Source organism: Vombatus ursinus, unplaced genomic scaffold (assembly GCF_900497805.2).
Source record: "Vombatus ursinus unplaced genomic scaffold, bare-nosed wombat genome assembly UNPS02014801.1, whole genome shotgun sequence".
Classification (NCBI taxonomy): domain Eukaryota; kingdom Metazoa; phylum Chordata; class Mammalia; order Diprotodontia; family Vombatidae; genus Vombatus; species Vombatus ursinus.
In genome coordinates, this window is record NW_020954579.1 from 12,942,288 (window position 1) to 12,965,666 (window position 23,379).

Sequence of the window (23,379 nt, forward strand, 5' to 3'; positions counted from 1 at the left end):
AGCGTGAAAGAAAACCCAGAACTCTCCACAGTGCATGCAAAGAATCAAAGCTGAGTCTACCTCTTCGGTCTCAGAGTCAACCTCATGCCCTGTTCCTGCCTTGACTCTGGCCCCAAACACAAGTTCTAGTTATGGGCCACCCCAATTCACTTGTCCATGTCCTATTCTGGCAGCATGGGGTAGGTAGATAGAGATTTAACCTTGGAGGGAGGAAGTCCTGGGTTCAAGTCTAGTCTCTGACACGTACTAGATTGTGGACAAGTCACATAACCTACTGAGGTAGTGTGGTATGGTGGTAAAGAGCATTGGATTTGGAATTAGAACAGCTGGGCTCAAGTCCTATCTCTCCTATCTTTTGCCTAACGTGTGACTTTAGGCAAATCATGTAACTTCTGTGACCTTCAGTTCCCCATCTGTAAAATGGAGGAAGGTGATTTGGACTAAATGACTTTTGAGGTCCCTTCTAGTTTTAAATCTACGAAACCTCCTCAATGTCCATGGTAATTCTCTAAAACCATAAGGTACAGAACAGCTGCTGATACACATTCGTGGAGTGAGTTTCAGCATTGGGAAGTCTTTACACAGAGAAAATCACAGACCCTATTCTGAGGTGATTGTTTTGGGCCAAGTTGAGTTCTTGCTTAATTTTTCCCTTCAAATTCTTCCCTCCAAAGGAAAGCCTGTGATCACTATTCCTAGAATGTTTTGTTCTCACGCATAACATCATAGGTATATATCACTACCCTGCTCTTGTGGGAGTTCATGGTTTTGTCAACTTCTGGTCTCTTTTTCTTTATCTTCTGTTCTTTTCTCTCCCTTGCCCCTGGTCTGAGGACCTCAGGAATGAAGATGACTGGGTTGTGGGGTGGGATTCTCTAGGCCTATGGCTGATTGGGTAAATGGGACTTAGGCCACATAGGAAATAGGGTTAGGAGAATGGTGTTGGGAGAAAGATATGGCAGAAATGGGGAGAGCGGGAGAGGATTAAAGAACTTTTTCCTGAGTCCCCAAATAGGTCACCCAGACTTTGGATCACTTCAGAAGCTAGAGAATCTGGGGTATACTCTGCCTTAGACACAAGGGGGCCCTTAGATCACTTCCACTTAACTACCACCATCCCCACCCCACCCCACCCCAATGATGCAACAAAATGCAGTTAGGTTTATGCAATTTTATTTTCTCAGTGGAAAGGCATGTTAGGTGGAGGTGGCCCTGTCATCCTCCAAGAAGGAGCAGTGCCATGAGTGGGGATGCAGCCAAGGGCCATCAGAAGGCACAGCTGCTCTCCACAAAACGGCGGCACTTCATGACCCGGAGGTAGGTCTCGGCTTTGTGCAGGTCCTTCTTGAAGCAGGAGAGCAGCCCATAATTCTTGAGCAGTGCCTCATCACTGCGTAGGTTGGTGTCGAATTTGTCATAGGTGGTCTTGAGGACCAGGCCGCCCCTTGAGCTGCCATCCTCCAGCTCCTTAAAAGAGAGGGGAAGAGGGGTGTTAAGGGGAACCTTTTCCATCTCATCTATTCCCTCTTCACTCCCACCTGGGCTTGAAATCAAGAAAATAAAAAGAAAATAGGATCACTGGCTCAAATGAGAAAAGTAAAGAAAGAGAATGGTTTCTTTAGCCATCAAAAAAGGCCTTGGATTCAGGGTCTTCTGAAAGAAAGGAGTGGCAGCCCTCCTACTTCCCTTATCCCCTCTTAATCTCTCCTTCTTCCCCGCTTCTCCCCACCAGCCATGATTAAGTTAGAAGAGATCCTACACCCAAGGTAGGGGCTACTGGAAGTAGCTTAGTGCACAGGAGTGACGCTTGGGTCCTGGAGTATGTCAGGAGCTCTCCAACCTTACCTGCATGAGAGCCTGGATCCCTTCTTCCAGGTCCCTCAGCTTCTCATAGACCCGGTCTGAGGTGCCGAAGACCAGGCTGTTGGTGAAGACCCTGCTGAGGAACTGCACAGGGCTCAGCCAAGATTGGATAAGGAGAAGGGAAAAACGAAGCAATTCCACATCCTGCGGATGGAGGAGAAGGGAGGAAAGGCGGGAAAACTGTGAGCGAGAACATTAAAAGGGAACTCTAGAACCAGGAAAGGGTTAATTCTATTCAAGACCCATTTATTAAGGGCTGATTCTAAAGACTAAAAGCTTCACCTGCAGTCTTCTTCTATTTTTTTTCCTGTTCTTCCCATTTTAATTGGTATCTTATACATTCAGAATAAAAATAAATTAAAAAAATTAAGATCCTGCTATGCACAAAGTACTAAATTAATCTGCCCTGGGTACCTGCTCTTGCCCTGGGCAGTTGTTCTAATATCCAGGGCCCTGAGTCTTCTTGATTTGCAGTGAGAGAGCTAGAGAAACAACTCTAATTTTGAAGGTGAAGGGAAGAGAGGAAGGAGGAAACTGCTCAGACTTCTTGGGGAATTGGCAGTACTCAGCTTCAGGGGGACCGACTCCTTGGGTTCTTTCTTTGTTTCACCTAGAGAGAGACAAGGGGCTGGGGGTGGGAGTGGGAAGGGGGAGTCGCTCACAGATCTCTGCTGGGCCTCATCCTTGCCAGTGGGAGCTGGAATGGTCTCAGAGAAGCAGAAAGCTGTCTGGGTACTCTGGATGGAATGTCTCTGTGCCTCTGGAATGTATGTACGCTCCTGTGTAAATAGCCAAACAAAAGTAGTGAGTGGCCAAAGCCAGGACTGGGGCCAGATACAATGCACCTCTTCTAAGAAACACTTTTCAGTTCCCATCTCTGTCTCCTCTCCACCTCCTCCTGACTCTGATCACTCCACCATTTTGAATCCCCCTCAGTACTTATGCCCAGTTGCCTATACTTTTTTTCCATGTGAATGTCCAAATTGAATTTATCTGACTCCCCTTCTCAGCTCCCCAATACTATCAACAGGACCCCTGGCTCACCACTTTGCAGCCATTTTTGATACTTTTCTTTCATCTCTTCACCCATCCATTCAGTGACCACCAAGTCTTTCCAGTTCTTCCTGAATGATTTCTACTACATTCCTGCTACCACCATCTTAGCCCAGGTCCTTACTCCTACACACTTGGGCTATTGACATAGCCTCCTGCCTGTCCTCTCTGACTTTGGTGTTCTCTCTTCCGTTCAATCTATTGCACTATGAATCATCTTCAAGGAAAACTGCTTACAGGACTGTAGTAGCTTCTGATTTCCTCTCGCATTGAATTAAAGTTTGTACAGATCCCTCTGCACCACCATGTCTTTGCTCTGCTCCAACCTCCCTTTACCCAAGTCCCCATCTCTCATGGACTCACAAACTCCTTGTATGTGTCAGCAACCAGCTGGTGCAGATGCTGAGCACGAAGCACAGCATTGGCAAAGAGGCTGGACAGAGGCATGGCCGGGAAAGCACCGGCACTCTGCGGCCCCAGCAAGGTGAAAGTTACGAGAAGCAACACAGAGACTCGAGTACCTGGAAAAAGAAAGAATGAGTTTCTCTATCCTATCACTAGCTTCAATGGTGCCTGTCCTGATCCCATAAGAACCTTCTCTTTCCTGCTAATGGTACCTGGATGATGAACTTGGCACCCAGCCCCCATCTCTGGACCCTTAGTTTCCATTTTCCCATGATTCCCCATTCCTGACCTCCAATTTTGGCATTTGATGGTCTAAATTCTGGCACTTAATGCTCATCCCAGGTACTTAGCTTCTCCTCTGGGGACAGGAAGTGTTTTAAATGTTGTTAAACTTCTGAACCAAGAAAAGACTCAAAAGAAATTTTCATCTGTAATCAGATGCCCACAACCAAGGCTTTATTTGTCCCTCAGTTTACATCATTATTCCTATCTCTGCTTCCTGGGAAACCCCCTAAAAGGCTGTCCCTAGGGGTCTTCCTTCTGTCTCAGCCCTCCCAGGTCCCTTCTCCAGGTTTCCCTTCCTTCTCACAGCCCATTTGGGAACTAGTTAAGATTCTCTGTTGTCTTTGGGCATAGAAAGAGGATGAGGACCTGTTGTTCTCTTTCCCCAAAAAGGTTAGAATAAGGGTGAAAGGGATGAAACTGGTGGAATAGATGCTAAAAATAAGGAAAGATTTCTGACAGAGAGGGTATAAAAACTATTGGTCCAAGAGGGAAGGAAGGGGGCAGAGGAATGGGTGCTGGTCTTTGAGATATCTGGGTAGAGTACCTGGAGCCATCTCCACTGGACAAGCTGGTCTCAGGATCCTGGTCGACGTAGGTGGCTGAGTCCTAGGTCTCTGGAACTGCTCCCCTCCAGCACCTCCTTATACCCTAGTCCCCCCTTGTCTCCCCCACCTTGCTCCTCCATTATGCATTGCTTAGTACCACTGGGGGCTGAACTGATGGATAATTTAAAGGCAGAAATGCTGAATTCTCCTCCCACTCAGATGCTGTTTCATAGCTTCTTCATCCCTTTCTGGGGTGTCATTCTCCCCCCCTCTGTACCCAACCTTTAGAGCCTTCTCACCTGCTTTCCCCCCTCCCACTTCCCTTCACACATGAACGTTGAGTCTGTGTCTGCCCCACCTGCCTTAGCCTGAGGACTCTGTGTTCTCCCTGCATCCTGAGTATTTGGACAAATGCAAAGAAAATACCCGGGCAGAGAAGCAGATAGAAGAGATTCAGGGCTAAAGGAATTGGGCGGGGGGCGTGAAATGAAGAGGGGGCCACCCCTATAGCCAATTCTCAGCATTTATCTGGAAAAGAAATGAATATGTTTAGTGGGTACCATGATGAAAACATTCCATCTTTGTCCTTTTTTTTGGTGGTGGTGGTGGGCAGCAGCAGTGGTCTATGTCCTTCAATGCTCTAATATCATAGGGTTGTAGGTTAGAGTCCCATCCTAGCCCCAAATCTTGACTATTTGGAGAAAAAGTTGGGATAATCCCTTAACATAAGTACTTCTGAACACTTTTTACTCACACTCTACTTCTCTCTTCCAGTCCAGAGAATGGGTCTATATTGACCATCAGTCATCAGAGGGTTATTCAAGGAAGGAAGCCAGGTTCTTCTCTGCTCTCTGCTCCCTACATCTTCCCCAATCAGGCCCTAATGCCTTCCTTGAGCTTTGGGGCTGCTGCATATGGTACACTAGAGAGCACTACCTCAAAGAACCTTTTTTGTCTGGGCCATATGGTCCCTATGGGCTTTAAGGACCCTTGGTTTGGAAGCCCGAGTCTTGCTGTGCATCTTAAAGACTGAGAGAGGTAAAGGGAGAGGTAAATCTTCCTCCTTCTTCTAGAAAGAAAGAAAGTAGATAGCATCTCTGTGTTTGAGGGTAAGATTTCTAGTGCTATCTCAGGCCTAATTCAACTTTGAGGGAGGGGAGAGGTGTTGTGGAAGAGAGGTCAGTTTTCTTGCTGAAACCAGTGAAGCAGGAAGGTTGCCCAGAAGACTTGGGCAAATCTTATGGAGTATCTTCTCTACTCCCATTTTATCAAGGAGAAGCCAGATTTATATGAAAATAAAGAATATCCTTAGAGAGAAAACCACAGAATGTCAGAGCTGGAAGGGACCCTAAAGACCCACTATTTCAGTCCCCTATTTTTGCAGATAAGAAGGCACAGAAGAGCAACTCAGTGGAAGGAGGGTATAAAAAGAGGCAAGGACAGTCCTGTATACCTTATCTGAGTGGTGGGGGAATTTGCTGTTATTTGCTGTATAGGTTGGCTCTTTTGTGAGTGGACTGGAGAGGAATATTGGGGGAAATACAAAATAAAAGCTTATATAAATATATATAAATATAAAACTTTTTATTGGAAACAACTTGTGATTTCATTGGTATAGTGAACTTTTTTTTTTTTTTTTTGGCTAGGCAATGGGTTTAAGTGACTTGCCTAGGGTCACACAGCTAGTAACTAGTCAAGTATCTGAGATTAGATTTGAATTCAGATCCTCCTGACTTCAGGGCTGGTGCTCTATCCACTGCACCACCTAGCTGCCCCTATAGTGAACTTCTGATGAATAAACTCCTTTTATCAATGCAGATCAAATCAGCTGTTGTTCAATTATTTTGGTTGTATCTGACTTTTTGTGACCCTATCTGGGGTTTTCTTGGCAAAGACACTAGAGTGATTTATCATTTCCTTCTCCAGCTCATTTTATAGATGAGAAAACTGAGGCAGTGACTTGCCTAGGGTCACACAGCTAGTAAGTATCTGAGGCCAGATTTGAACTCAGGTCTTCCTGACTCCAGGCCAGATGCTCTATTCATGCCACTGCCTTAACTGTTGATCAAATCAGCACTTGCTCTAAAATTTTTGGTGTTAGAGAGTTGACTCACACAGAATCAATACTTGAAACTTGATGATGGTGATGATGATGGTGGTGGTGGTGATAAAGATGATGGTGATGGCGGTATTTTACCATTTATATAGTACTTTAAGGTTTTCAAAGCACTTTGCAAACATTATCTCATTTAAACTTCACCTAACTGGGTGAGACAGGATCTACATAGATTTAGTATCCCCATTTTACAGATGAGGAAATTGAGGCTCAGAAATTAAATGACCTGTCCAACATCACACAGTAAGTCTCAAAGATAAGATTTGAACCAGGGTCTCTACAAGTCTACTACAAGTCTAGCACATGGCTGCCTGATTTTTTATGTTAGAGCTTCAGGTGCTCTGGCTCTGGTCTCAGGGAGCAAAAAGAGACATTGATCCATACATCCTCCATCAATGGGAAAACAAGAGGGGGCCATGGAAGGAACTGGCTCTTTGAAAGATATTAATACTTGGTGGGGTGAGGGACAGGGTTCCTTCCCAAAGTTCCCTGGAACATAGAATCTTTCAATGAGTCTGAGTTTTGTGGAGTGAGGGAAAAGAGACTTTCTTAGAAGGCCTCCTTAGGGTTCTTCCCAGCTCCACCAAAGTGAAGGAAACAGTCAAGAAGTGGTGGTGGGAGGGTCCCTATGCCCCACATAGCTCCCTATGCCTCATGCTCCACTTCTGACTGTACCATTTGGTGAAGGATAGAGAGGACTTGACAGAGCACCAGTCACAAAAGGGGTTTTTGGTTTAGGCCTGGGACCTGGGGGGGGGGTTTAGTTGGTCTGTCTTTTTGGGTGGGGGTATAGAGTAGGGATTTTGGGGAAAATCTTCCTAGGCTTCCTGAGGAGAGTTTTTGAACATATCTGCTTTAAAACTACATATAGAGCATATAGGTTCTTTTCCTTTTTCCCTAATCATCTTCAGAAATAGACCTAGTGGTATGGCTTGAGGGAGAGGGAAGAAAAAAAAGGAAAAAAATTACATGATAAATTTATTATATATTTAAAAGGAATAGCAAGTTGTATATAATAGATTTGCCATTACATGTGCAATCATCTTTTTTATTATTCTACCATATTATGCAAATGCCTTTTTATTTCATTAATTAAAAATAAAATTTAAAATAAAAAAAACCCTACAGATAGAATATGAGTTGTAGAAGGTGTGGTATAGGAAGGAAGGGGAGAGCTGGGGGGAAGAGGAGGAGAAGCTATGGATGAGATTTTGGACTAGCAGATTTCTGAGGAAGGCAATTAGGTTAAACCCAAGGATGAGGTGTTGCTGGCAACAGATCTTGGAACCAGGAAGAGACAGGAAGGACAGATGCTCCTTTCAGGGTCACAGATCAGGGAGATGACCCAGGAAACCTAGAGGTCTAGACTGTGTTCAGACAACTGGCCAGAACCAAGAGTGAAAGAACTGAAAGAGGAAAAAGGGATTGCTGCTTTGGAATAGTACCCAGAGCAGATGTTTGACTATTTGGTCCTCCTATACACAGGAACATTTTGAATAGATTTGTGAGTTCATTTCCTCCTTACCCTCAGCTGCTAATGGTTGGGGTGGGATCATACTGAGCCATCCACTCTTATGACCCATGTGTGGAAAACAGCCAATCAAAGTTCTTAAGAACATTGGAATTGATAGCCTAGGTCAGACCCATGGTCTGTCAAGACCAGGATTCTGGCTCTAGACGTTACGATCCTGGTTATCCTCTCTGATGTCTACCTCAGAACGTCCTGTTTTTCTTGGCACTATCCCATCGTCCATTAATTTATTTCAACATCTCTTGAAGTTGTTTATATTTTCATTCTTGACCACTTTGGGGGGAATGAACCTTCTGGGTAGGGTTGGCTCTCTTTCGTTGACTCTAATCTCTTTCAAACTCTAAGTGGCCCCCTTCGTTCTAGCATGATCAGATTGGGTGAACGAACTCTTTCACGTTTTCATAGATTTCAGTCCATCCTCATACGGGTCATAGGATTAGATTTAGAACTAGACGGGACCTCAGACATCACCAAGTGCACACATACTCTCCCCGCCCCCTCTCATTTTACAGATGAGGAAACTGAGACCCAGGGAGATTGGGGCTTGCCTAAGTTCACACAAGTAGTAAGAATGAGAGGTGAGATTGGAACTCAGTTGTTAGATATGCCCATTCTTCCTTTCCTCCCCCCGCTCAACAGATTCCTATCCTTCTGACCATTTTAGCGGCTCTATCCGTGGTTGAAACTTTGCTAGTCCATTATAAAGTACCTGAGTTCTAGAAACCACCACTGTACCCGGTGTTTCCAGGCATAAAAAAGATTGTGTCTTCTTCTATTCAGTTTGCCTGGTTAAACACCAGCACATTGTACTGGCATCTTTAGAGATTAAAACAATTTTTTAATTTTTGCCTTTATTTATTTATTTATTTATTCATTTATTCATTTATTTATTTTTTGATGAGGCAATTGGGGTTAAGTGACTTGCCCAGGGTCACACAGCTAGTAAGTGTCAAGTGTCTGAGGTCAGATTTGAACTTAAGTCGTCCTAACTCCAAGGCTGGAGCTCTATCTACTGTGCCACCTAGCTGCCCCCAGAGATTAATACTATTAACAAGCCAAGGCAGTAAGCGTTTATTAAGTGCTTACTATGTGCCAGCTATTGTGCTGAGTGCTGGGAATATCAATGCAAACAAAAAGAAAGATGATTCCTACTCTCAAGGAGCTTATATTCAAATGAAGGAAGACAAAACATATAAGGGTGCTGAAAAGGTGGAGGGAGGTACGGGGTGGCTCATGGGGGTATGTGGAGACAAAGGTACCCAAGTTACGGCATGGTGGAGAAGTTCAGAGAGTCAAGAGTGGAGCCAGTAGAGCAGACCTGCACAACTTAGCAGTAGGTAGGGGCCAAAATTAAAACAGACTAAATTTCTTTAGGCCACGGATAGGTTTTTAGAGACTCACTTTTCAAGTAAAGGTACTTAATGATAAGCTGTGTCTCAAAAACACTTTTTTTATTGGGACATAATCCAGAAACTGCAATCAGCAAACATTTCTTTATGAAGTCACCTTTAGTAAAGACTTCCCAGCAGTAGCAATTTCTTTAGAAATCAGAAAACTAACCTTAGTAGCCACCTCATTTTCTGAGTTTACTTTCTTGAAAAATCATCATTCCCCACTGAGATTTTTCAACAATTTGGACACTTTAATTTGTTTTTCATTGGTGTCCAATTTGCTTAAGTCAGGATGTTGTGATTCAAAATGGAGACGAAGACTGTATTCCTTTGGAACGGCTATTACTTCTTGGCAAACAAGGCACAATATTTTGTCTATTGTGTAAGTAAATAAGTATCTATTTATCCGCTCTAGATTAAATACTGTATGTTCTGATTTGATCTTCTGTTTCTTTTTATCACCCACTTTACAAAATCACCCCCAAAACTTTAATGTCAGAACCAAAAAATCTCCACAGCAGCTGCTCACATACAAAGAAATATTGAACTGAGTGTCTGACCTTGGAGACAGTGCCAGACGCTCATGTAACTTGGAGGGTGGCAGTGCAGCGAAAGAGGGAAAGAAGCCCTCGTGTTGTTGCTGCTCATTGCATAGCAGGCATTAGCTCTGTTGGCGCGTGGCTGCACTCACTTTGTCCCTGTTCAACACCAATAACCACTGAAAACAACAAAAAGATACGACTCTTGCTCCTCTCAGACTAGAGACAGACTGATGATGGTTGCTGCGGGTCATGTGACAAATAAAAGAGAGTGCGCAGAGGCAACCCACCCGCCAAGTTACATGACGGGCACAATAGTGACCAGTAGAAGGCAAGTTATGGGCATGGATTTACTTTCTTTTACACCCTTTACATTTTTCACGGGCCATTTGAAATCCTTTGGTGGGCCGTAAGTAGCCCGAGGGCTGTATGTTGTGCAGGCCTGCAGTAGAGGAATAGAGTGAGCATGGCTGATCTGAGTACTTCTTTTAAATTAAGATGCTAGAAGGAATCTCCCCAATCCCCACTCTCACTTCCCTATCTCCTCCTTTTCAGCTTCCTATTATTTTTATTAAAACATCTTTAAAAAATGTATTAATAAAGAAATAATAAATATAATATAATTATATATTTATATAATGTAAATATAAAAAAATTTTTTATTAAAAACATTTTAAAAAATATCTACTATATTCTAGGCACTGTGCTAGGCAAAAGAATAATGGTCTCTGCTTTCAAGGAGCTTGCATTCTTTTTTCATTCCTTGCTTTAAATTTTTTTTTAAAAATAATTACATTTGAAATGATCCAACCATTTTGGAGAGCAATTTGGAGCTATGCCCAAAGGACTATAAAAATGTGCATACCCTTTGACCCAGCAATAGTGATAGGGTTTAGAGGTTCGGGGGTTCTGGGACCCCAAAATCACAAGACGCAGGTCCTGCCTGAAAAAATTCGACCCAAGCCTTCTTTCAGCCAAAGACGAGGTTTATTAGAACATCCGTCACATTGGGCAGACTCTGAAGGAGTCTAAACATTAGTAAACTATTGGCTAGATTATAAGAATCTAAGCAGTGGCTAGATTCTAAGAATCAGAGCAGTGGCTAGATTTAAAGAATCTCCATCTTAATGGAGACAAGATGGACCTTATATACAGAAAGACTATGGGAGGGATCTAGGAGTAGCCAAGTAGTCTATAAGGTAATAGAATTCTGGGGACCTGGACCAAATGGCCAAGAGAGAATGGAAAATTGGCCTGGGGCCATAGGGAGGTCCACAATGAAAGGCCAGTTGATGGGATTACAGCCTCAGGGGAACCAGAGATTTGGCCATGTGGGAAAGTCCAGGATTTTTCCTTTCTGGGGTCTACATCCCAACCCCATCAATAGCACTTCTAGGGCTATATCCCAAAGAGATCATACAAATGGGAAAAGGACATACAAGTACAAAAATATTCATAGCAGCTCTTTTTGTGGTGGCAAAGAATTGGAAATTGAGAGGATGTCCATCAATTGAGGAATGGCTGAACAAGTTGTGATATATGAATGTAATGGAATACTATTGTTCTATAAGAAATGATGAACAGGCTGACTTCAGAAAAACCTGGAAAGACTTGTATGGTCTGATGCTGAGTGAAGTGAGCAGAACCAATAGTACGTTGTACACAATAACAGTCACATTGTGCGATGACTAATATTGATAAATTTAACCCTTCCCGGCAATACAAAGATCTAAGACATCTCCAAAGACCTCACGATGGAAAATGCTATCCACATCCAAAGAAAGAACTATGGAATTTGAATGCAGATTAAAGCATACGATTTGCTCTTTTTTTTTCTCTTCTGGTGAGTTTTGTTTGCTCTTTCTGGTGGTTCCTCCTATTGGTTCTAATTTTTACTTACAACATCAGTAATCTGAAAATATGTTTAATAAGAAGAATATATATAGCCTTTATCAGGTTGTGTGCCATCTTGGGGAGGGTGGTGGGGAGGAAGGCAGAGAAAAATTTTAAACTCAAAAGCATATGGAAGTGATTGTTGATAAATCAAAATAAATTAATAAAAAAATTGAAAAAAATAATTATATTTTATTTTAACATTAATTTCTTAAAATTTTGATTTCTCAGTTCTCTCCCTTCCTACAACCCCTCCCTCATCCACTGAGAAAGCAAGCAATATGATGTCAATTATACAAGTGAAGTCATGCAAAATATATTTTCATATTGGTCATGTTGCACAAAAAAAAGCAAGAAAATTTAAGTAAGTGAAAAAAAAAGTATGCTTCCATCTGTACTCAGAGTCTATTATTCTCTTTCTGGATATGGACAGCTTTTTTCTTCATGAGTCCTTTGACATTGTCTTGGATCATTGTATTGATCAGAATAGCTAAGTCATTCACAGTCGACGATTGTCCGACATGGCTGTTACTGTGTATAATGTTCTTCTGGCTCTGCTCACTTCACTTTGCATCAGTTTATAAAACTCTATCCAGGTTTTTCTGAAACCATACTGCTTATTATTTCTTATAATACAATAGTATTCCATCCCAATCATATACCACAGCTTCTTCAGCCATTCCGCAATTGATGGGCATTTCTTCAATTTCCAGTTCTTTGCCATCACAAAAAAGAGCTGCTATAAATATTTTTGCACATATATGTCCTTTTCGTTTTTATTTGATCTCTTTGGGAAATAGTTCAGCTTCTTATTGTGTGCTGTCTTCCCCCATTAGATTGTAAGCTCCTTGAAGACAGGGATTGTCTTTCTTTTTATTATTTGTATCCCCAGCGCTTAGCACAGTGCCTGGGACAGAGTAGTCATTTAATAAATGTTTATTGAATTGAATTGAAAAAGTACTTGCCAATCAGAGAAGAGAGCTAAAGGGCAAGAGGCCTCTTCCAGGGTGAGAAAGCAGCTGGGACATGGTAGAGAAGTCAGTGGAGACAGGAGATAAGCTGAGAGAGCTCATAATTGTTTGGGGTTTTTTTTTTTTGTCCACATCTGTAATTTCACCCAGGTGTAGAACTCCTAATACTGGTACAAATCTCCTGTAATTTAGAGTCTTAGAGAATTGCCTGGAGTATCAAGAAGTTAAATGATTTGTCCAGGATCTACAGCTAGTAGATGTCAGAGACAGGAATAGAATCTAAATCTTCCATACTCCCTATTAAATAGCATTTAGTAGTAACTAAATGAGAGCTATGGAAATGTTCCCATAGTGCTGACAGAAAATTGTTAATACAAGGACAGACATTGTTAATACCAAATATAATGTCACCTGCCAATCCCTAAATGACCCTAGCAATGTCAGAATGTCAATAGCATTCCCAGCAAGATAGTGTCATTTAGGTTGAGCTGAGTCAGACCTTAAGTCCCTGAGATCTAGCCTTGTTGGGAAACCCGGCTCAATTTGGATCTAGGCCTTTGGTGTTCTTGCCCTCTTCCATTGGAAGTCATGGCACGAAGGGCAAAACAGCCAGAATGAAGTGGTTCTCCTCGCTTAGATTGCCGGGGTTGGTGGGGATCTCATGACGCCCCCCCCCCCATTTCATGTGCTACCTCCTCTCCTTTCCCTCCTAAGGGCATAAAAGACATTTCCATGGGTCTCTAGTTTGGGAAATCCATTGTGCTCTGCACTCATGGGATATCCCCCATGCTTCCCTGTTTTCTCAATTAAGACTCTTTATTCTTCAACTCATGGCTTTGATTTATTTCAGGACTTAACAGTACTTAAAGGTTTATAAAGAAACAAGTCTTTGAAGTAAGCAGCGCAAGTGTTTTTATCTCCATTTTACAGATGAGAAACCTGAGGCTCAGAGAGGTAAATTGATTGTGCATGGTCACACAGCTAGCCATTGGTGGGACCAACTCGGGCTTTGCCTCTGGGCACCTCGAATTAGAAGGGCACCATTTCTTCGCTAGCCCTAAGCTTCTTGGTTCTTCTTGCTCCACCCATTGTGGTTTAGTTACGCCACTCATTGTTCTTGCTGAACCCTGGGGCTGAGGGAGGTCACTGCTGCTGCTGTATTTCCTACCATCCCTATTTCCCACCAGTGTGATACATCAATCTGTCACATCCCTTGTTGCTTCCTGTCATATCAGGGATTGGGTTGTTGGTAGGCATAGGCTATGATGTAGGGGCATAAGTTGTTCTCTATGGGGGATAGTCCAAGCAACCCCTGGCTCAATTGCACCAGACCCCAAAGAGATTGTACGAGAAAGCCATCTGTGGCCAAATGAAGGTCAAGGTTGATGGCTAGATAGGCATGCATCAATCTGGGCCAGGTGTGCCTTGCCCTATGGTGCTAGGGGTGGGGTCCTGAAACCTTTCTACACTCTAGGTGAACTCATCCCCAGCCCCTCCCTTCCTTCCCTGGGCAGCTTGCTCTCTTCCTGAAGTTTCTCTCTCCTCAATTCCCCCTCCCCCCAATTCCATATTCTGCACTTGCCCTGGACACCAGAATTCCCAGAATTCTGACTCTGAGTGACTGGAATGGCTCTGACCCTAGGTTGGCTCCTAGCACAATCCTAGATACCGTGCTGCTAGTCAACAGGGACTCTCAAGGTTCTTTCTTGGATGATAACAGCTAGCTCAGAGCTCATCACCCTTTAAATTCATTTAGATGCATTTTCACTAAAATCATTTCCTCACACTTTTCTGCACCAAAGCTTGTCCAAACACTTTCTGCCTACTCATTTGAGCTTCCTTTGCAGATCATAGAATTAAAGCTGGATAGGACCTTAAAGGTCATCTAGGCCAGCTCATTTTGACAGATGAGGAAACTGAGGCCCAGAGAAGTTAAATAACGTGCCTAGGATCATAATCTAACTTCAGAAATAGGATCTGAAACGCAGGTCCTCCTGACTCCAAGAACAGTGCTCTCTCCACCATAACACACTGTCTCTCGTTGCCAGCTACTTGGTTCGGGGTCATGCACAGTTGGAGGCTTTTCTGGACATGTTCTTTCCATCCTTGAGGCCCAGGGAGCAATCTGTGGTCATAGCACACTCTGTCAGTACAAAGAGTTCAGAAAGAACTAAAGCCTGTGACCTTGGCCTCTTTAACATCAATCTCTATTTAAAATGGAGGCTGACCCAATCTGATGGACTCAATGGACTATTGAATAAATGTGTATTACATGCCTACTATGTACCAGGCACTGGATTTACAAAGATGAATAAAACATAGTCTGTACCCTCAAGGGGCTTCTAACCTATTTGAAAAAAGAAGAGACATCATTCCACTGCTTTCTGATCTCAATGAACTACATATTAACCAATTTTAGGAACTAGTACGAAGCAAGTAGCAATGTGTTATGATGGAAAATATCCTAAACTGGGAAAGTGAATACTTGGGTTCTAGTCCTGACTGTTAACCAGCTATGCGACCTTGGACAAGTCACTTCCTTTCACTGTGCCTCAATTTCCTTCTCTGTAAAATGAGGGATTTGTACTGCATTAAACCCCAAAGATCTTTCCATCTCTAGAATTCTGCGAGTTTAGAAGTTCATGGAAGCAATGCTGGTGGAACTGTGGAAAAAATGGACGCTTCATTGTTGATATCACCATAAATTAGTTCAATCATTTTGGGAAGCAGTCTGGCAGCCTATAGCAAGAGCTACGAAGTGGTTCATAGTCTTCTATCTGGCAATTCATAGATCCTAAGCTGAGAGCTGGAAAAGACCTTAGAGGGCATCTAATCTAACCCTCTCATTTTACAGAAGGGGAAAAAGAGGAATAAAGAAGGCAAAGGACTTACCTAAGGGCGTACAACTAGTTAGTGGTAGAGATGAACTAGGCAGTGGTAGAGGTAACCAAGTAGTGCAGTGAACAGGGTGCAAGACTTAGAATCTGGAAGACCCGGGTTCAAATCCTGCCTTTGATGCTTACCGGCCGTGTGACCTTGGGAAAATCACTCAACCTCTCTGGGCCTCAGTTTCCTCATCTGTAAAATGATACAGTCGGACTCGATCATCTCTAAGATCCCTTTTAGCTCTCAATCTATGATCCTATGAGTATGAGTGCCTCAGGATCTCTCCATTGTGAAAAGAGAACTATGTGCACTGGACCCAACTCACTCTTAGCCACAATAGCCAGATCAGAGATGATGATGATGATGATGATGATGATGGTGATAAATAGCTAACATTTATGTAATACTTTGTTGTGTTCCAGGCACTGTGCTAAGCACTTTGCAATTACTGTCTCATTTGCTTTTCATAACAACCCTGGAAGGTAGGTGCTGTGATTATCCTCATCTTGCAGATGAGCAAACTGAAGCAGACAGAGGTTAAGTAGCTTTCTCGGGGTGCCACAGCGAGTAAGTGTTTGAGGCAGGATTTGATCTCAGGTCTTCCTGACTCCAAGCCCAGTGCTATATGCTGTGTCACCTATAATAAGAGCTAGCATTTTTATAGCACTTTAGAGTTTGCAAAGCAGTTCACATGCATCTTCTAATTTGATCCTTGCAACAATCTTGGGAGGTAGGTGCCATTATCATCTCAATGTTACAGATAAGAAAACCAAGGCACAGACAACCTTGGGAGGTAGGTGCTATTATCATCTTGATTTTACAGGTAAGGAAACTGAGGCACAGAGCGAGTGACTTGCCTAAGATCACACATCTAGTGTCTGAGAAAGTATTTGAAATTAGGTCTTCCTGACTCCAAGTTCAGCACTCCAGGACTGTACCACCTAGCTGCTATGTCCTTCAACCTTCTCTGAAGTAGCTACTATTCTGTCTCCAAACAAATGATATGTTAGCTCAGTATAACACTATATAGTGCTGAGCATGACAAGTCTACACATTGTCACATGGATCAATACAAGGAAAAATGTATATGAAATAATGTCAAACAAGAAAAAGGTGGCATGAGGTAATTTGGGTATGCTGATTACACACCTCTGTAAGCTTCTGTATGTGCATGAGCAAAGGGGTTAATAAGAGTCTTTTATTTTATTTTATTTTATTTTTTTTAGGCAATTGGGGTTAAGTGACTTGCCCAGGGTCACACAGCTAGTAAGTGTCAAATGTTTGGTCTGAGGCCGGATTTGAACTCAGATCCTCCTGACTTCAGGGCCAGTGCTCTATCCACTGAGCCACCTAGCTGCCCCACTAAGAATCTTAACCTCTTTTGTGTCACAGACCCCTTTGGCAATCTGGTGGAACCCACAGACCACTTCTCAAAATCATGATGTAAATATATAAAGTAAAATACATAGGATTGCAAAGGAAACCAATCATATTGAAATAGAGTTATCAAAATTTTTTTTTTCAAATTCACAACTTATCAAACCCTGGGTTAAAAACTCTTGAAGTAAGTAGAGGCTATGTAACCCCAGTCCCAAAACCCTTTGGTATGAGAATCTCTCCTCATTGGTGGAAATCGATGGAGGAAAGGGGAGGGAGTTGGTGGGAGTCAGAGAGTTCAGGACTGTTCAAACTCCCAGTGCCTTAATTAAATCCAGTTCAAATGCAAGTCAAGATGTCACCCTTGTGATGTCATTGGTCCTCTTCCAGAATGAAAGATCATTACTGACACCACCACCACCACCACCACCACCACCATCACCACCATCACCACCATCACCATCATCAACAACAACACTACGTTGGTCACTTCTGTCTAACTTTGAGAGAGAAGATGGACGAGGCCAATTCTTCTCTTTAGGTTACTAAAGGAAAAGACTCTGGGAAGACATGAGAAAGCCTGCAGTCTCCATCATGTCTTCATCCGGTGTTCTCTGTCAGCAACATGAAGTGGAGTTGACTTCTTCTCTCTCTAGAAACTGGAAGCCAGAAGTGCCCAAAATGATTGAGAGTTTGAAGAATCCTGAAGAACCTGGAGCTCTCCCACTCTCCCCAACTCCTCCTGCCCCTCCATTGCTCTCCACTAATGAGGAGAGATTCTCGTACCAATGAGCTTTGGGACTGGGGTTGCACTTAATATTTATAGCTTCTTTATTCCCTAGAATTGCTTAAGTCCCTAATTTAATGAATGACTGAAAAAGTATTTATTTATTAAGTCCTTATCATGTGCTAAGTACACAGCTAGGTGTGAGGAGGATAGAGCAATTGGCTTGGGATCAGGAAGACTCATTTTCCTGAGTTCAAATCCAGCCTCAGACACTTACTAGCTGTGTAACTCGAGGCAAGTCACTTAACCCCATTTGCCTCAGTTTCCTCATCTGTAAAACGAGCTGGAGAAAGAAATGGCAAACCACGCTGAGTATCTTTGCCAAGCAAATCCCAAGAGGGGTCTCAAAGAGTCAGACGTAACTTAAAGGACTCAGCAACAACCAATGTCCCAGGTACTGTGCTAAACCTTGAAGATGCAAATATAAACAAACAAGACAACTCCTGTCCTCAAGTTTGCATTCTAATAAGGCAAGGCAACATATAGAGTTGGAAAGAAGTGGGGTTGGGGTGGGGGGTGGATTACTGGCGCAGCAACCTGGTTTGGAAATGGTCAGGAAGGATGTGGTGACCTAGGTTCTAGGCAAGATAAAGCAAAGGCTTACTGATCAGAGCCCAGGGTTGCAGGGAGCAGGGTCCAAGTTCCCATAGCATGAGGAAGAGGAGGATCAGCACAATGCTGGCACAGGGATTTGGAAATAGTAGGGGAATATTTTTTTTTTCAAAAATAGAAAAAGGGAGTCAGTGGAACTGAGCAAAATTCAGGGTGTCTCAAGGAAACTGAAAGGAAGGTTTTTCTGGCAACTGAGAAAAACAACAGGACTTTAGTATGTTAACAGCAAGAGACCTGAATGAAAGCTGGATAACTCACTCCAATTCACGCTCTAAGGAAGAGAATTATAGAAAGCAGATTTGGTAGGTATAAAACCAGAGAAGCTAAAACATAACCTTTTCGTAGATGGAAAGCTGTTGGTAGAGGGCATCAGGTAAAAGAAGACAATTAAAGAAAACCTAGGTACTTTAGTTGCTGGTGGATAAAACTGAAGTTGATAGGGGCAGCTATGCAATTTAATGGATAGAGCGCCACACCTGGAGTCAGAGTTCAAATGGGGCCTCAGACACTTATTAGCTGTAGGACTCTGGGCAAGTCATTTAACCTCTGTTTGCCTCAGGTTCCTCATCTGTAAAATGAGCTGGAGAACGAAATGGCGAACCACTCTAGTATCTTTGCCAAGAAACCCCCAAATGGGGACACGATTGAACAACAAAAGCTGATAACAGGTGACTGACTATAACAATAGTAGCATGTTTTGTTTTGGGTTTTTTTTCTTCTAACCTCAGACTTTGCAAAAAAAAAAAAAGAGAGAAAAGAAAAAAAAAGAAAGAGAATAATATCAGATAAGCAGAACCAGTAGCAACAGCAGCACCTGCAGTAGCAGGACAGGAAGTCAAGGGAGAGTAGAGTAGGAAGTAGCCCGTACTTAGAGGGGCAGCCCCTGAGGGACAGGGCTGGACTCCCCCAGAGGGCAATGGAGCATGTGCCAAGTCTATGGGGAAATCTACAGGGTTTGTAATTGGAAGGGGTGGCAGGGTGGTAGGAGAAAGCACTAGGGATTTGAACTTTTGGAAATTCTGTGCAGTGGCACCATCTCTTAGCCTTTGAGGCTAGCCTTGGAGAAGTCATGTAGTACACAGAGGTTTTGCATTTATGATTGGTTGATGTCTTATGCATTAACAGTTATACAATAATTAATTTTGATGTTTTGAAAAATCATACTACTCCTACTACTCCTACTACTACTACTACTACTACTACTACTACTACTACTGTTACTACTACTACTACTACTACTAGGTCTGTGCCCCAAAGAGATTTTTAAAAAGGATGAAAAGGACCTAAATCAGCTAAGTAGCAATTAACAGGTACCTCAATGTGCCAGGCACTGTGTTAAGCTCTAAGGATACAAAGAAAGACAAGAAAACAGTCCAAAAGACCTCATAGCATGAAATTAAAGAATATTAATAGTATATCTTTTTGTGTTAGCAAAGGGCTAAAAACTAAGGGTTGCTCCTCTTTTGGGGGAATGGCTGAACAAGTTATGGCATACGAATGTAACAGAATACCATCATACTAGAAGAAGTGATGAAAGGGACGGGGGAAAACTTGTATGAACCGATAGAGTGACATGAGCAGAACCAAGAGAAGTGTTTGTGTAATAATGCCATTGTAAAGAAAATTCATCACCACATTCCTCCTGTGCCTTATCCCACAGTAGAAGAGAGCCTGGGGTCTCTGAGTCTGTGTAGGTCCTACCAAAAGATGGAAAACCTTTGGGTAGTAGCCTGGTGATGGATCAGTGTGTATTCTGAAGACCAGTCAACTAAATTGGGAGAGATTCATCACCAGCATGACTACAGGGGGATGAATTTTTCGACAACAGTGACTCCTGAAGACCATCTACTAAGTTGTAGAGGGGCTGTAGTTAGCAGCAGTGGAAGGAATATCTACAGTGATGAAATCACAAATCCTTGAGGTTTTGGAAAAGTCTTTAACATTTGTGAATGATGGGGAGGTATAGTTGCTGAGTCCCAAAATAAAGAAATATTTGAAAAGGTAAAAAACTTTACCCTAAAATTCTTCCTTTTCCTCCTCCATATCATTGATCTTAGCACCAGAAGGGAACTCAAGAGTTCATCTAAACCAACACCTTAGCTTCAATCAGTCAAACAGTCAAAAAGTATTTTTAAGTGCCTACTATGTGCCGGGGAGAGTGAGGAGAGGAGTTCATAGCAAGCCTTGTCCCACAAGGACTTCCCTCTGCCCGCTGCTCCGTGTCCCAGGGTGGAGGGTGGAGGCCAGATTTAGCTGTGCTATGCAAAGTAGCAGGAAAGGCCAGGCTTCAGCTCAGTGGAGACAAAGTTCTAAAGAAGGTAGTTCCCTTTGGCAACCCGAAGCGTTTGAGGAGATGGCGGGGCAGCGGCCAGAGGCTCAGGATCTTCCTTGGACAAAATCACTCCGTCCTTAAGCTAGCAAAGCCAAACCAGAAACCAGACCCTTAAAACGAATCCACAGTATGTCCATCTTGGTTTGTCTGCCTGACTCCTTGGGCTGGGAGTTCTCAAGACTTCCCATACTCCATCCCCAAGCCCCTGTACCCTATATCCAAATTTTATCTCATCTCTCCTTCAGAATCAGACTCTAAGTGGCTCAGTGGACAGATCACGGGTCCTAGAGTCAGGAGGACCCGAGACATTAACTAGCTGTGTGACCCTGAGCAAGTCACTTAACCCTGATTGCCTGCCCCCCCCCCAAAAAAAGAATCAGGCTCAAAGCTTCCACTAGGAAGCCCCAGCTACAATATTCCTCTTTGTTGCATCTCATTGACATTCATAGATTCCCATTTGTAGGACATCAATTTGGATCGTGGATTTGCACCTGGAAGGGACCTTAGTGGATATTCTAGTCTAACTCTTTCATTTTACAGATGAGGAAACTGAGGCCTAGAGAGATAAATGGACTTGTCCAGGATCACATATGTAAGAAGTGGAAGGAAGATGCAGAATTTGAACCCAGTGCATCTGACTCCAGATCCAACATTTTCCCCCTATTACATTCTCAGGTTTTGAGCCTACTTGACTCTGTGGTCTTTCCATTGTGGGAGTGGTCTGAGAACTCAACATATCTTTCTTGTGTAGCTAGTAGTGTACCTTGTGTACCTATTGTGTGCCCAGTCCTATATGCTAGCCTCTTGTGGGGGAGACATACAGAGAGGTACTGCCTACAGTCTTTGCCCCTAATGAGCTTTCTGTCTAGGTGGAGAGATGAAGGGAATTCCTGTGAAACAACTGAAAAGACTCAGGGAGCTGGTACACATAAGATCACAGGTCAAGATATGGAGGAGACCTCAGAAACTATTTATTCTAACCCACTTATTTATAGATGAGGAAATTAAAACCAAGGAGATTAAGTGACTGGTCTAACATCATACAAATAGTATGTGTTAGAGGTAGGATTTGAACCCATGGCCTCTGACTCCAGATTCAATATTCTTTCCACTGTACCATGCTAAATGGTGTGGTTTAAACTGTTACATGTGGTAGGAATTGAGGGAAAAGAAGGGTAAAGTAGGCTAGAATGGTCAGGGGTAGGATTTGTGTTGGGCCTTGAAAGATGGGTAAGATTCAAATAGGTGGAGAAGTGGGGAATTGTATAATTTTCCCAACTAGAGTATAAACTCCTTGAGGGCAGTCACCATATCTTCTCTTTCTTCTATATACCATAGAGCATCTATCCCAGCACTCATCACACATTAGTTTAAGAGTGAGATCAAAGATTTTTTAGGTTTTCCTGCAAGTTGTTTTTACAAAAAGCTAAGAAAGTGCTAGGCAAATAGAAGAGAAAATGGCCTTGCCCATTGAACTTAACTTTGTCTTTATGGCCTTCCTCTGCCTCTTCATCTATGTGGGAGAATGGAAAAGATGGAAGGGGGCTTGGAGTTGAAAAAACTGGGAAACCCCAAACTGCAGAACTATATACTAGCTTTTAGGTGAATAGATTTACATAGATAATGACCAGGTATAGATATTAGAATCAGAGATTAAAATCAGGAGGTATATGGATTGCTCACCATGACCTAGAGTTAAACTGCCCATGGAAATCTAGTCCAAAGAAAAGATTAAGTACAGTAACATTACTCCATACATTAACAAACTTGGAGTATTCTACAACAACAGAGCTTGGCATCTGAGGCAAAGAATCTCTGGTGAAGATGAAATGTTTTCTATCCAAAATTCTGGAAAGGAACAGATAGGCCACTCTACAAAGCCAGAAGGGTTTCTCCACCCACCAGCCCCAGGCCTTTTACTTATCCTTTGACTGAGGAGGGTTTCTTTCTTAAGAGAGTTACAAGAAGTGACCTTTTCTTTTCATGAGGAAGAGTAGCAATTTAGCAAAGGTTCTGAGCTTGAAGCCAGATGTGGAAGAAAAGAGAAGTTTCATAGCCATATATGTATATGTATGTATGTATGTATGCTATGAATAGCAGATGGATTATGTCAATATCTTACAGGGACAACATGTCTGGCACCTAATGGAACAGCATGTCCATCAGAGACCATCAGGGATCAGGCCCAACTGAGCAGAGTGTGACATCACTAGAAGATATCAGAGACTCTGTGGTGTCAGAGGTGTGAATTACTCCTCCAAACATGTGTCCTGGTCATACATGTATGCCCTTCCATGAAAGTCCACTCTGCCCATTGATGGTATGCTTGATTATGGGAAAAGGTGCCCTAAGTTTATGGGGGAAATATGTGTAACTGGTCTTATAATGCTATTTCATTAAATACTTTTATTTTGAACTAATGGTGCCCTGTGGCTGATTACTAAAGGTGAACATACTGGTGGGCACTTGTGAATTATGAATTTAGTTGATAGAGATGCACAGTCTCTGGTGGACCTACTTTGTGAATTGGGAGGTGCCTTGAGCTACTTCTGTAGGAACTCAATAAAGGAACATGGATTGGAAAATGGTTCAGATTGGCCTTGCTGCAGGGGAACGATTGTCAATGATTGATCTGCCCAAGTTCTGGCCTCTTTTGCTAAAACTGGGGCCAGAGAGGAAGAAAGGGAGAACATGTAAAGGGAAGTGGTGGAGGTCTAAGGCAGACAGGGCCTAGAAGGAGAACATAAAGGTATAAGGACTAAATGAGCCATACTGGGGAAGTAGGTAGGGAGA

At 42.8% G+C, this 23,379-nt stretch overlaps 1 protein-coding gene and 1 long non-coding RNA gene across 3 annotated transcripts in view; one reads left to right on the forward strand and one right to left on the reverse strand.

The window, feature by feature from the left end:
• The window catches only part of LOC114050864, a 59,865-nt gene that overhangs the window by 21,779 nt on the left and 14,707 nt on the right, over positions 1 to 23,379 (forward strand). Inside the window, exon 1 of one of the 2 annotated variants that reach the window (XR_003570092.1) lies at positions 21,657 to 22,906. The exons of the other annotated variant lie outside the window; for it this stretch is intronic. This is a non-coding gene — a long non-coding RNA (uncharacterized LOC114050864). Of the gene's footprint in view, positions 1 to 21,656; positions 22,907 to 23,379 lie in introns of those variants that run through there. 2 annotated transcript variants of the gene reach the window in all.
• On the reverse strand, positions 1,168 to 4,459 carry LOC114050862 (somatotropin). The gene is made up of 5 exons (XM_027872890.1): positions 4,151 to 4,459; positions 3,280 to 3,437; positions 2,526 to 2,642; positions 1,846 to 2,007; positions 1,168 to 1,467 (listed from the first exon to the last, which is right to left on the reverse strand). Exons 1-5 carry the CDS (start codon positions 4,158 to 4,160, stop codon positions 1,267 to 1,269), a joined length of 648 nt encoding a protein of 215 aa, XP_027728691.1. The 5' UTR covers positions 4,161 to 4,459; the 3' UTR covers positions 1,168 to 1,266.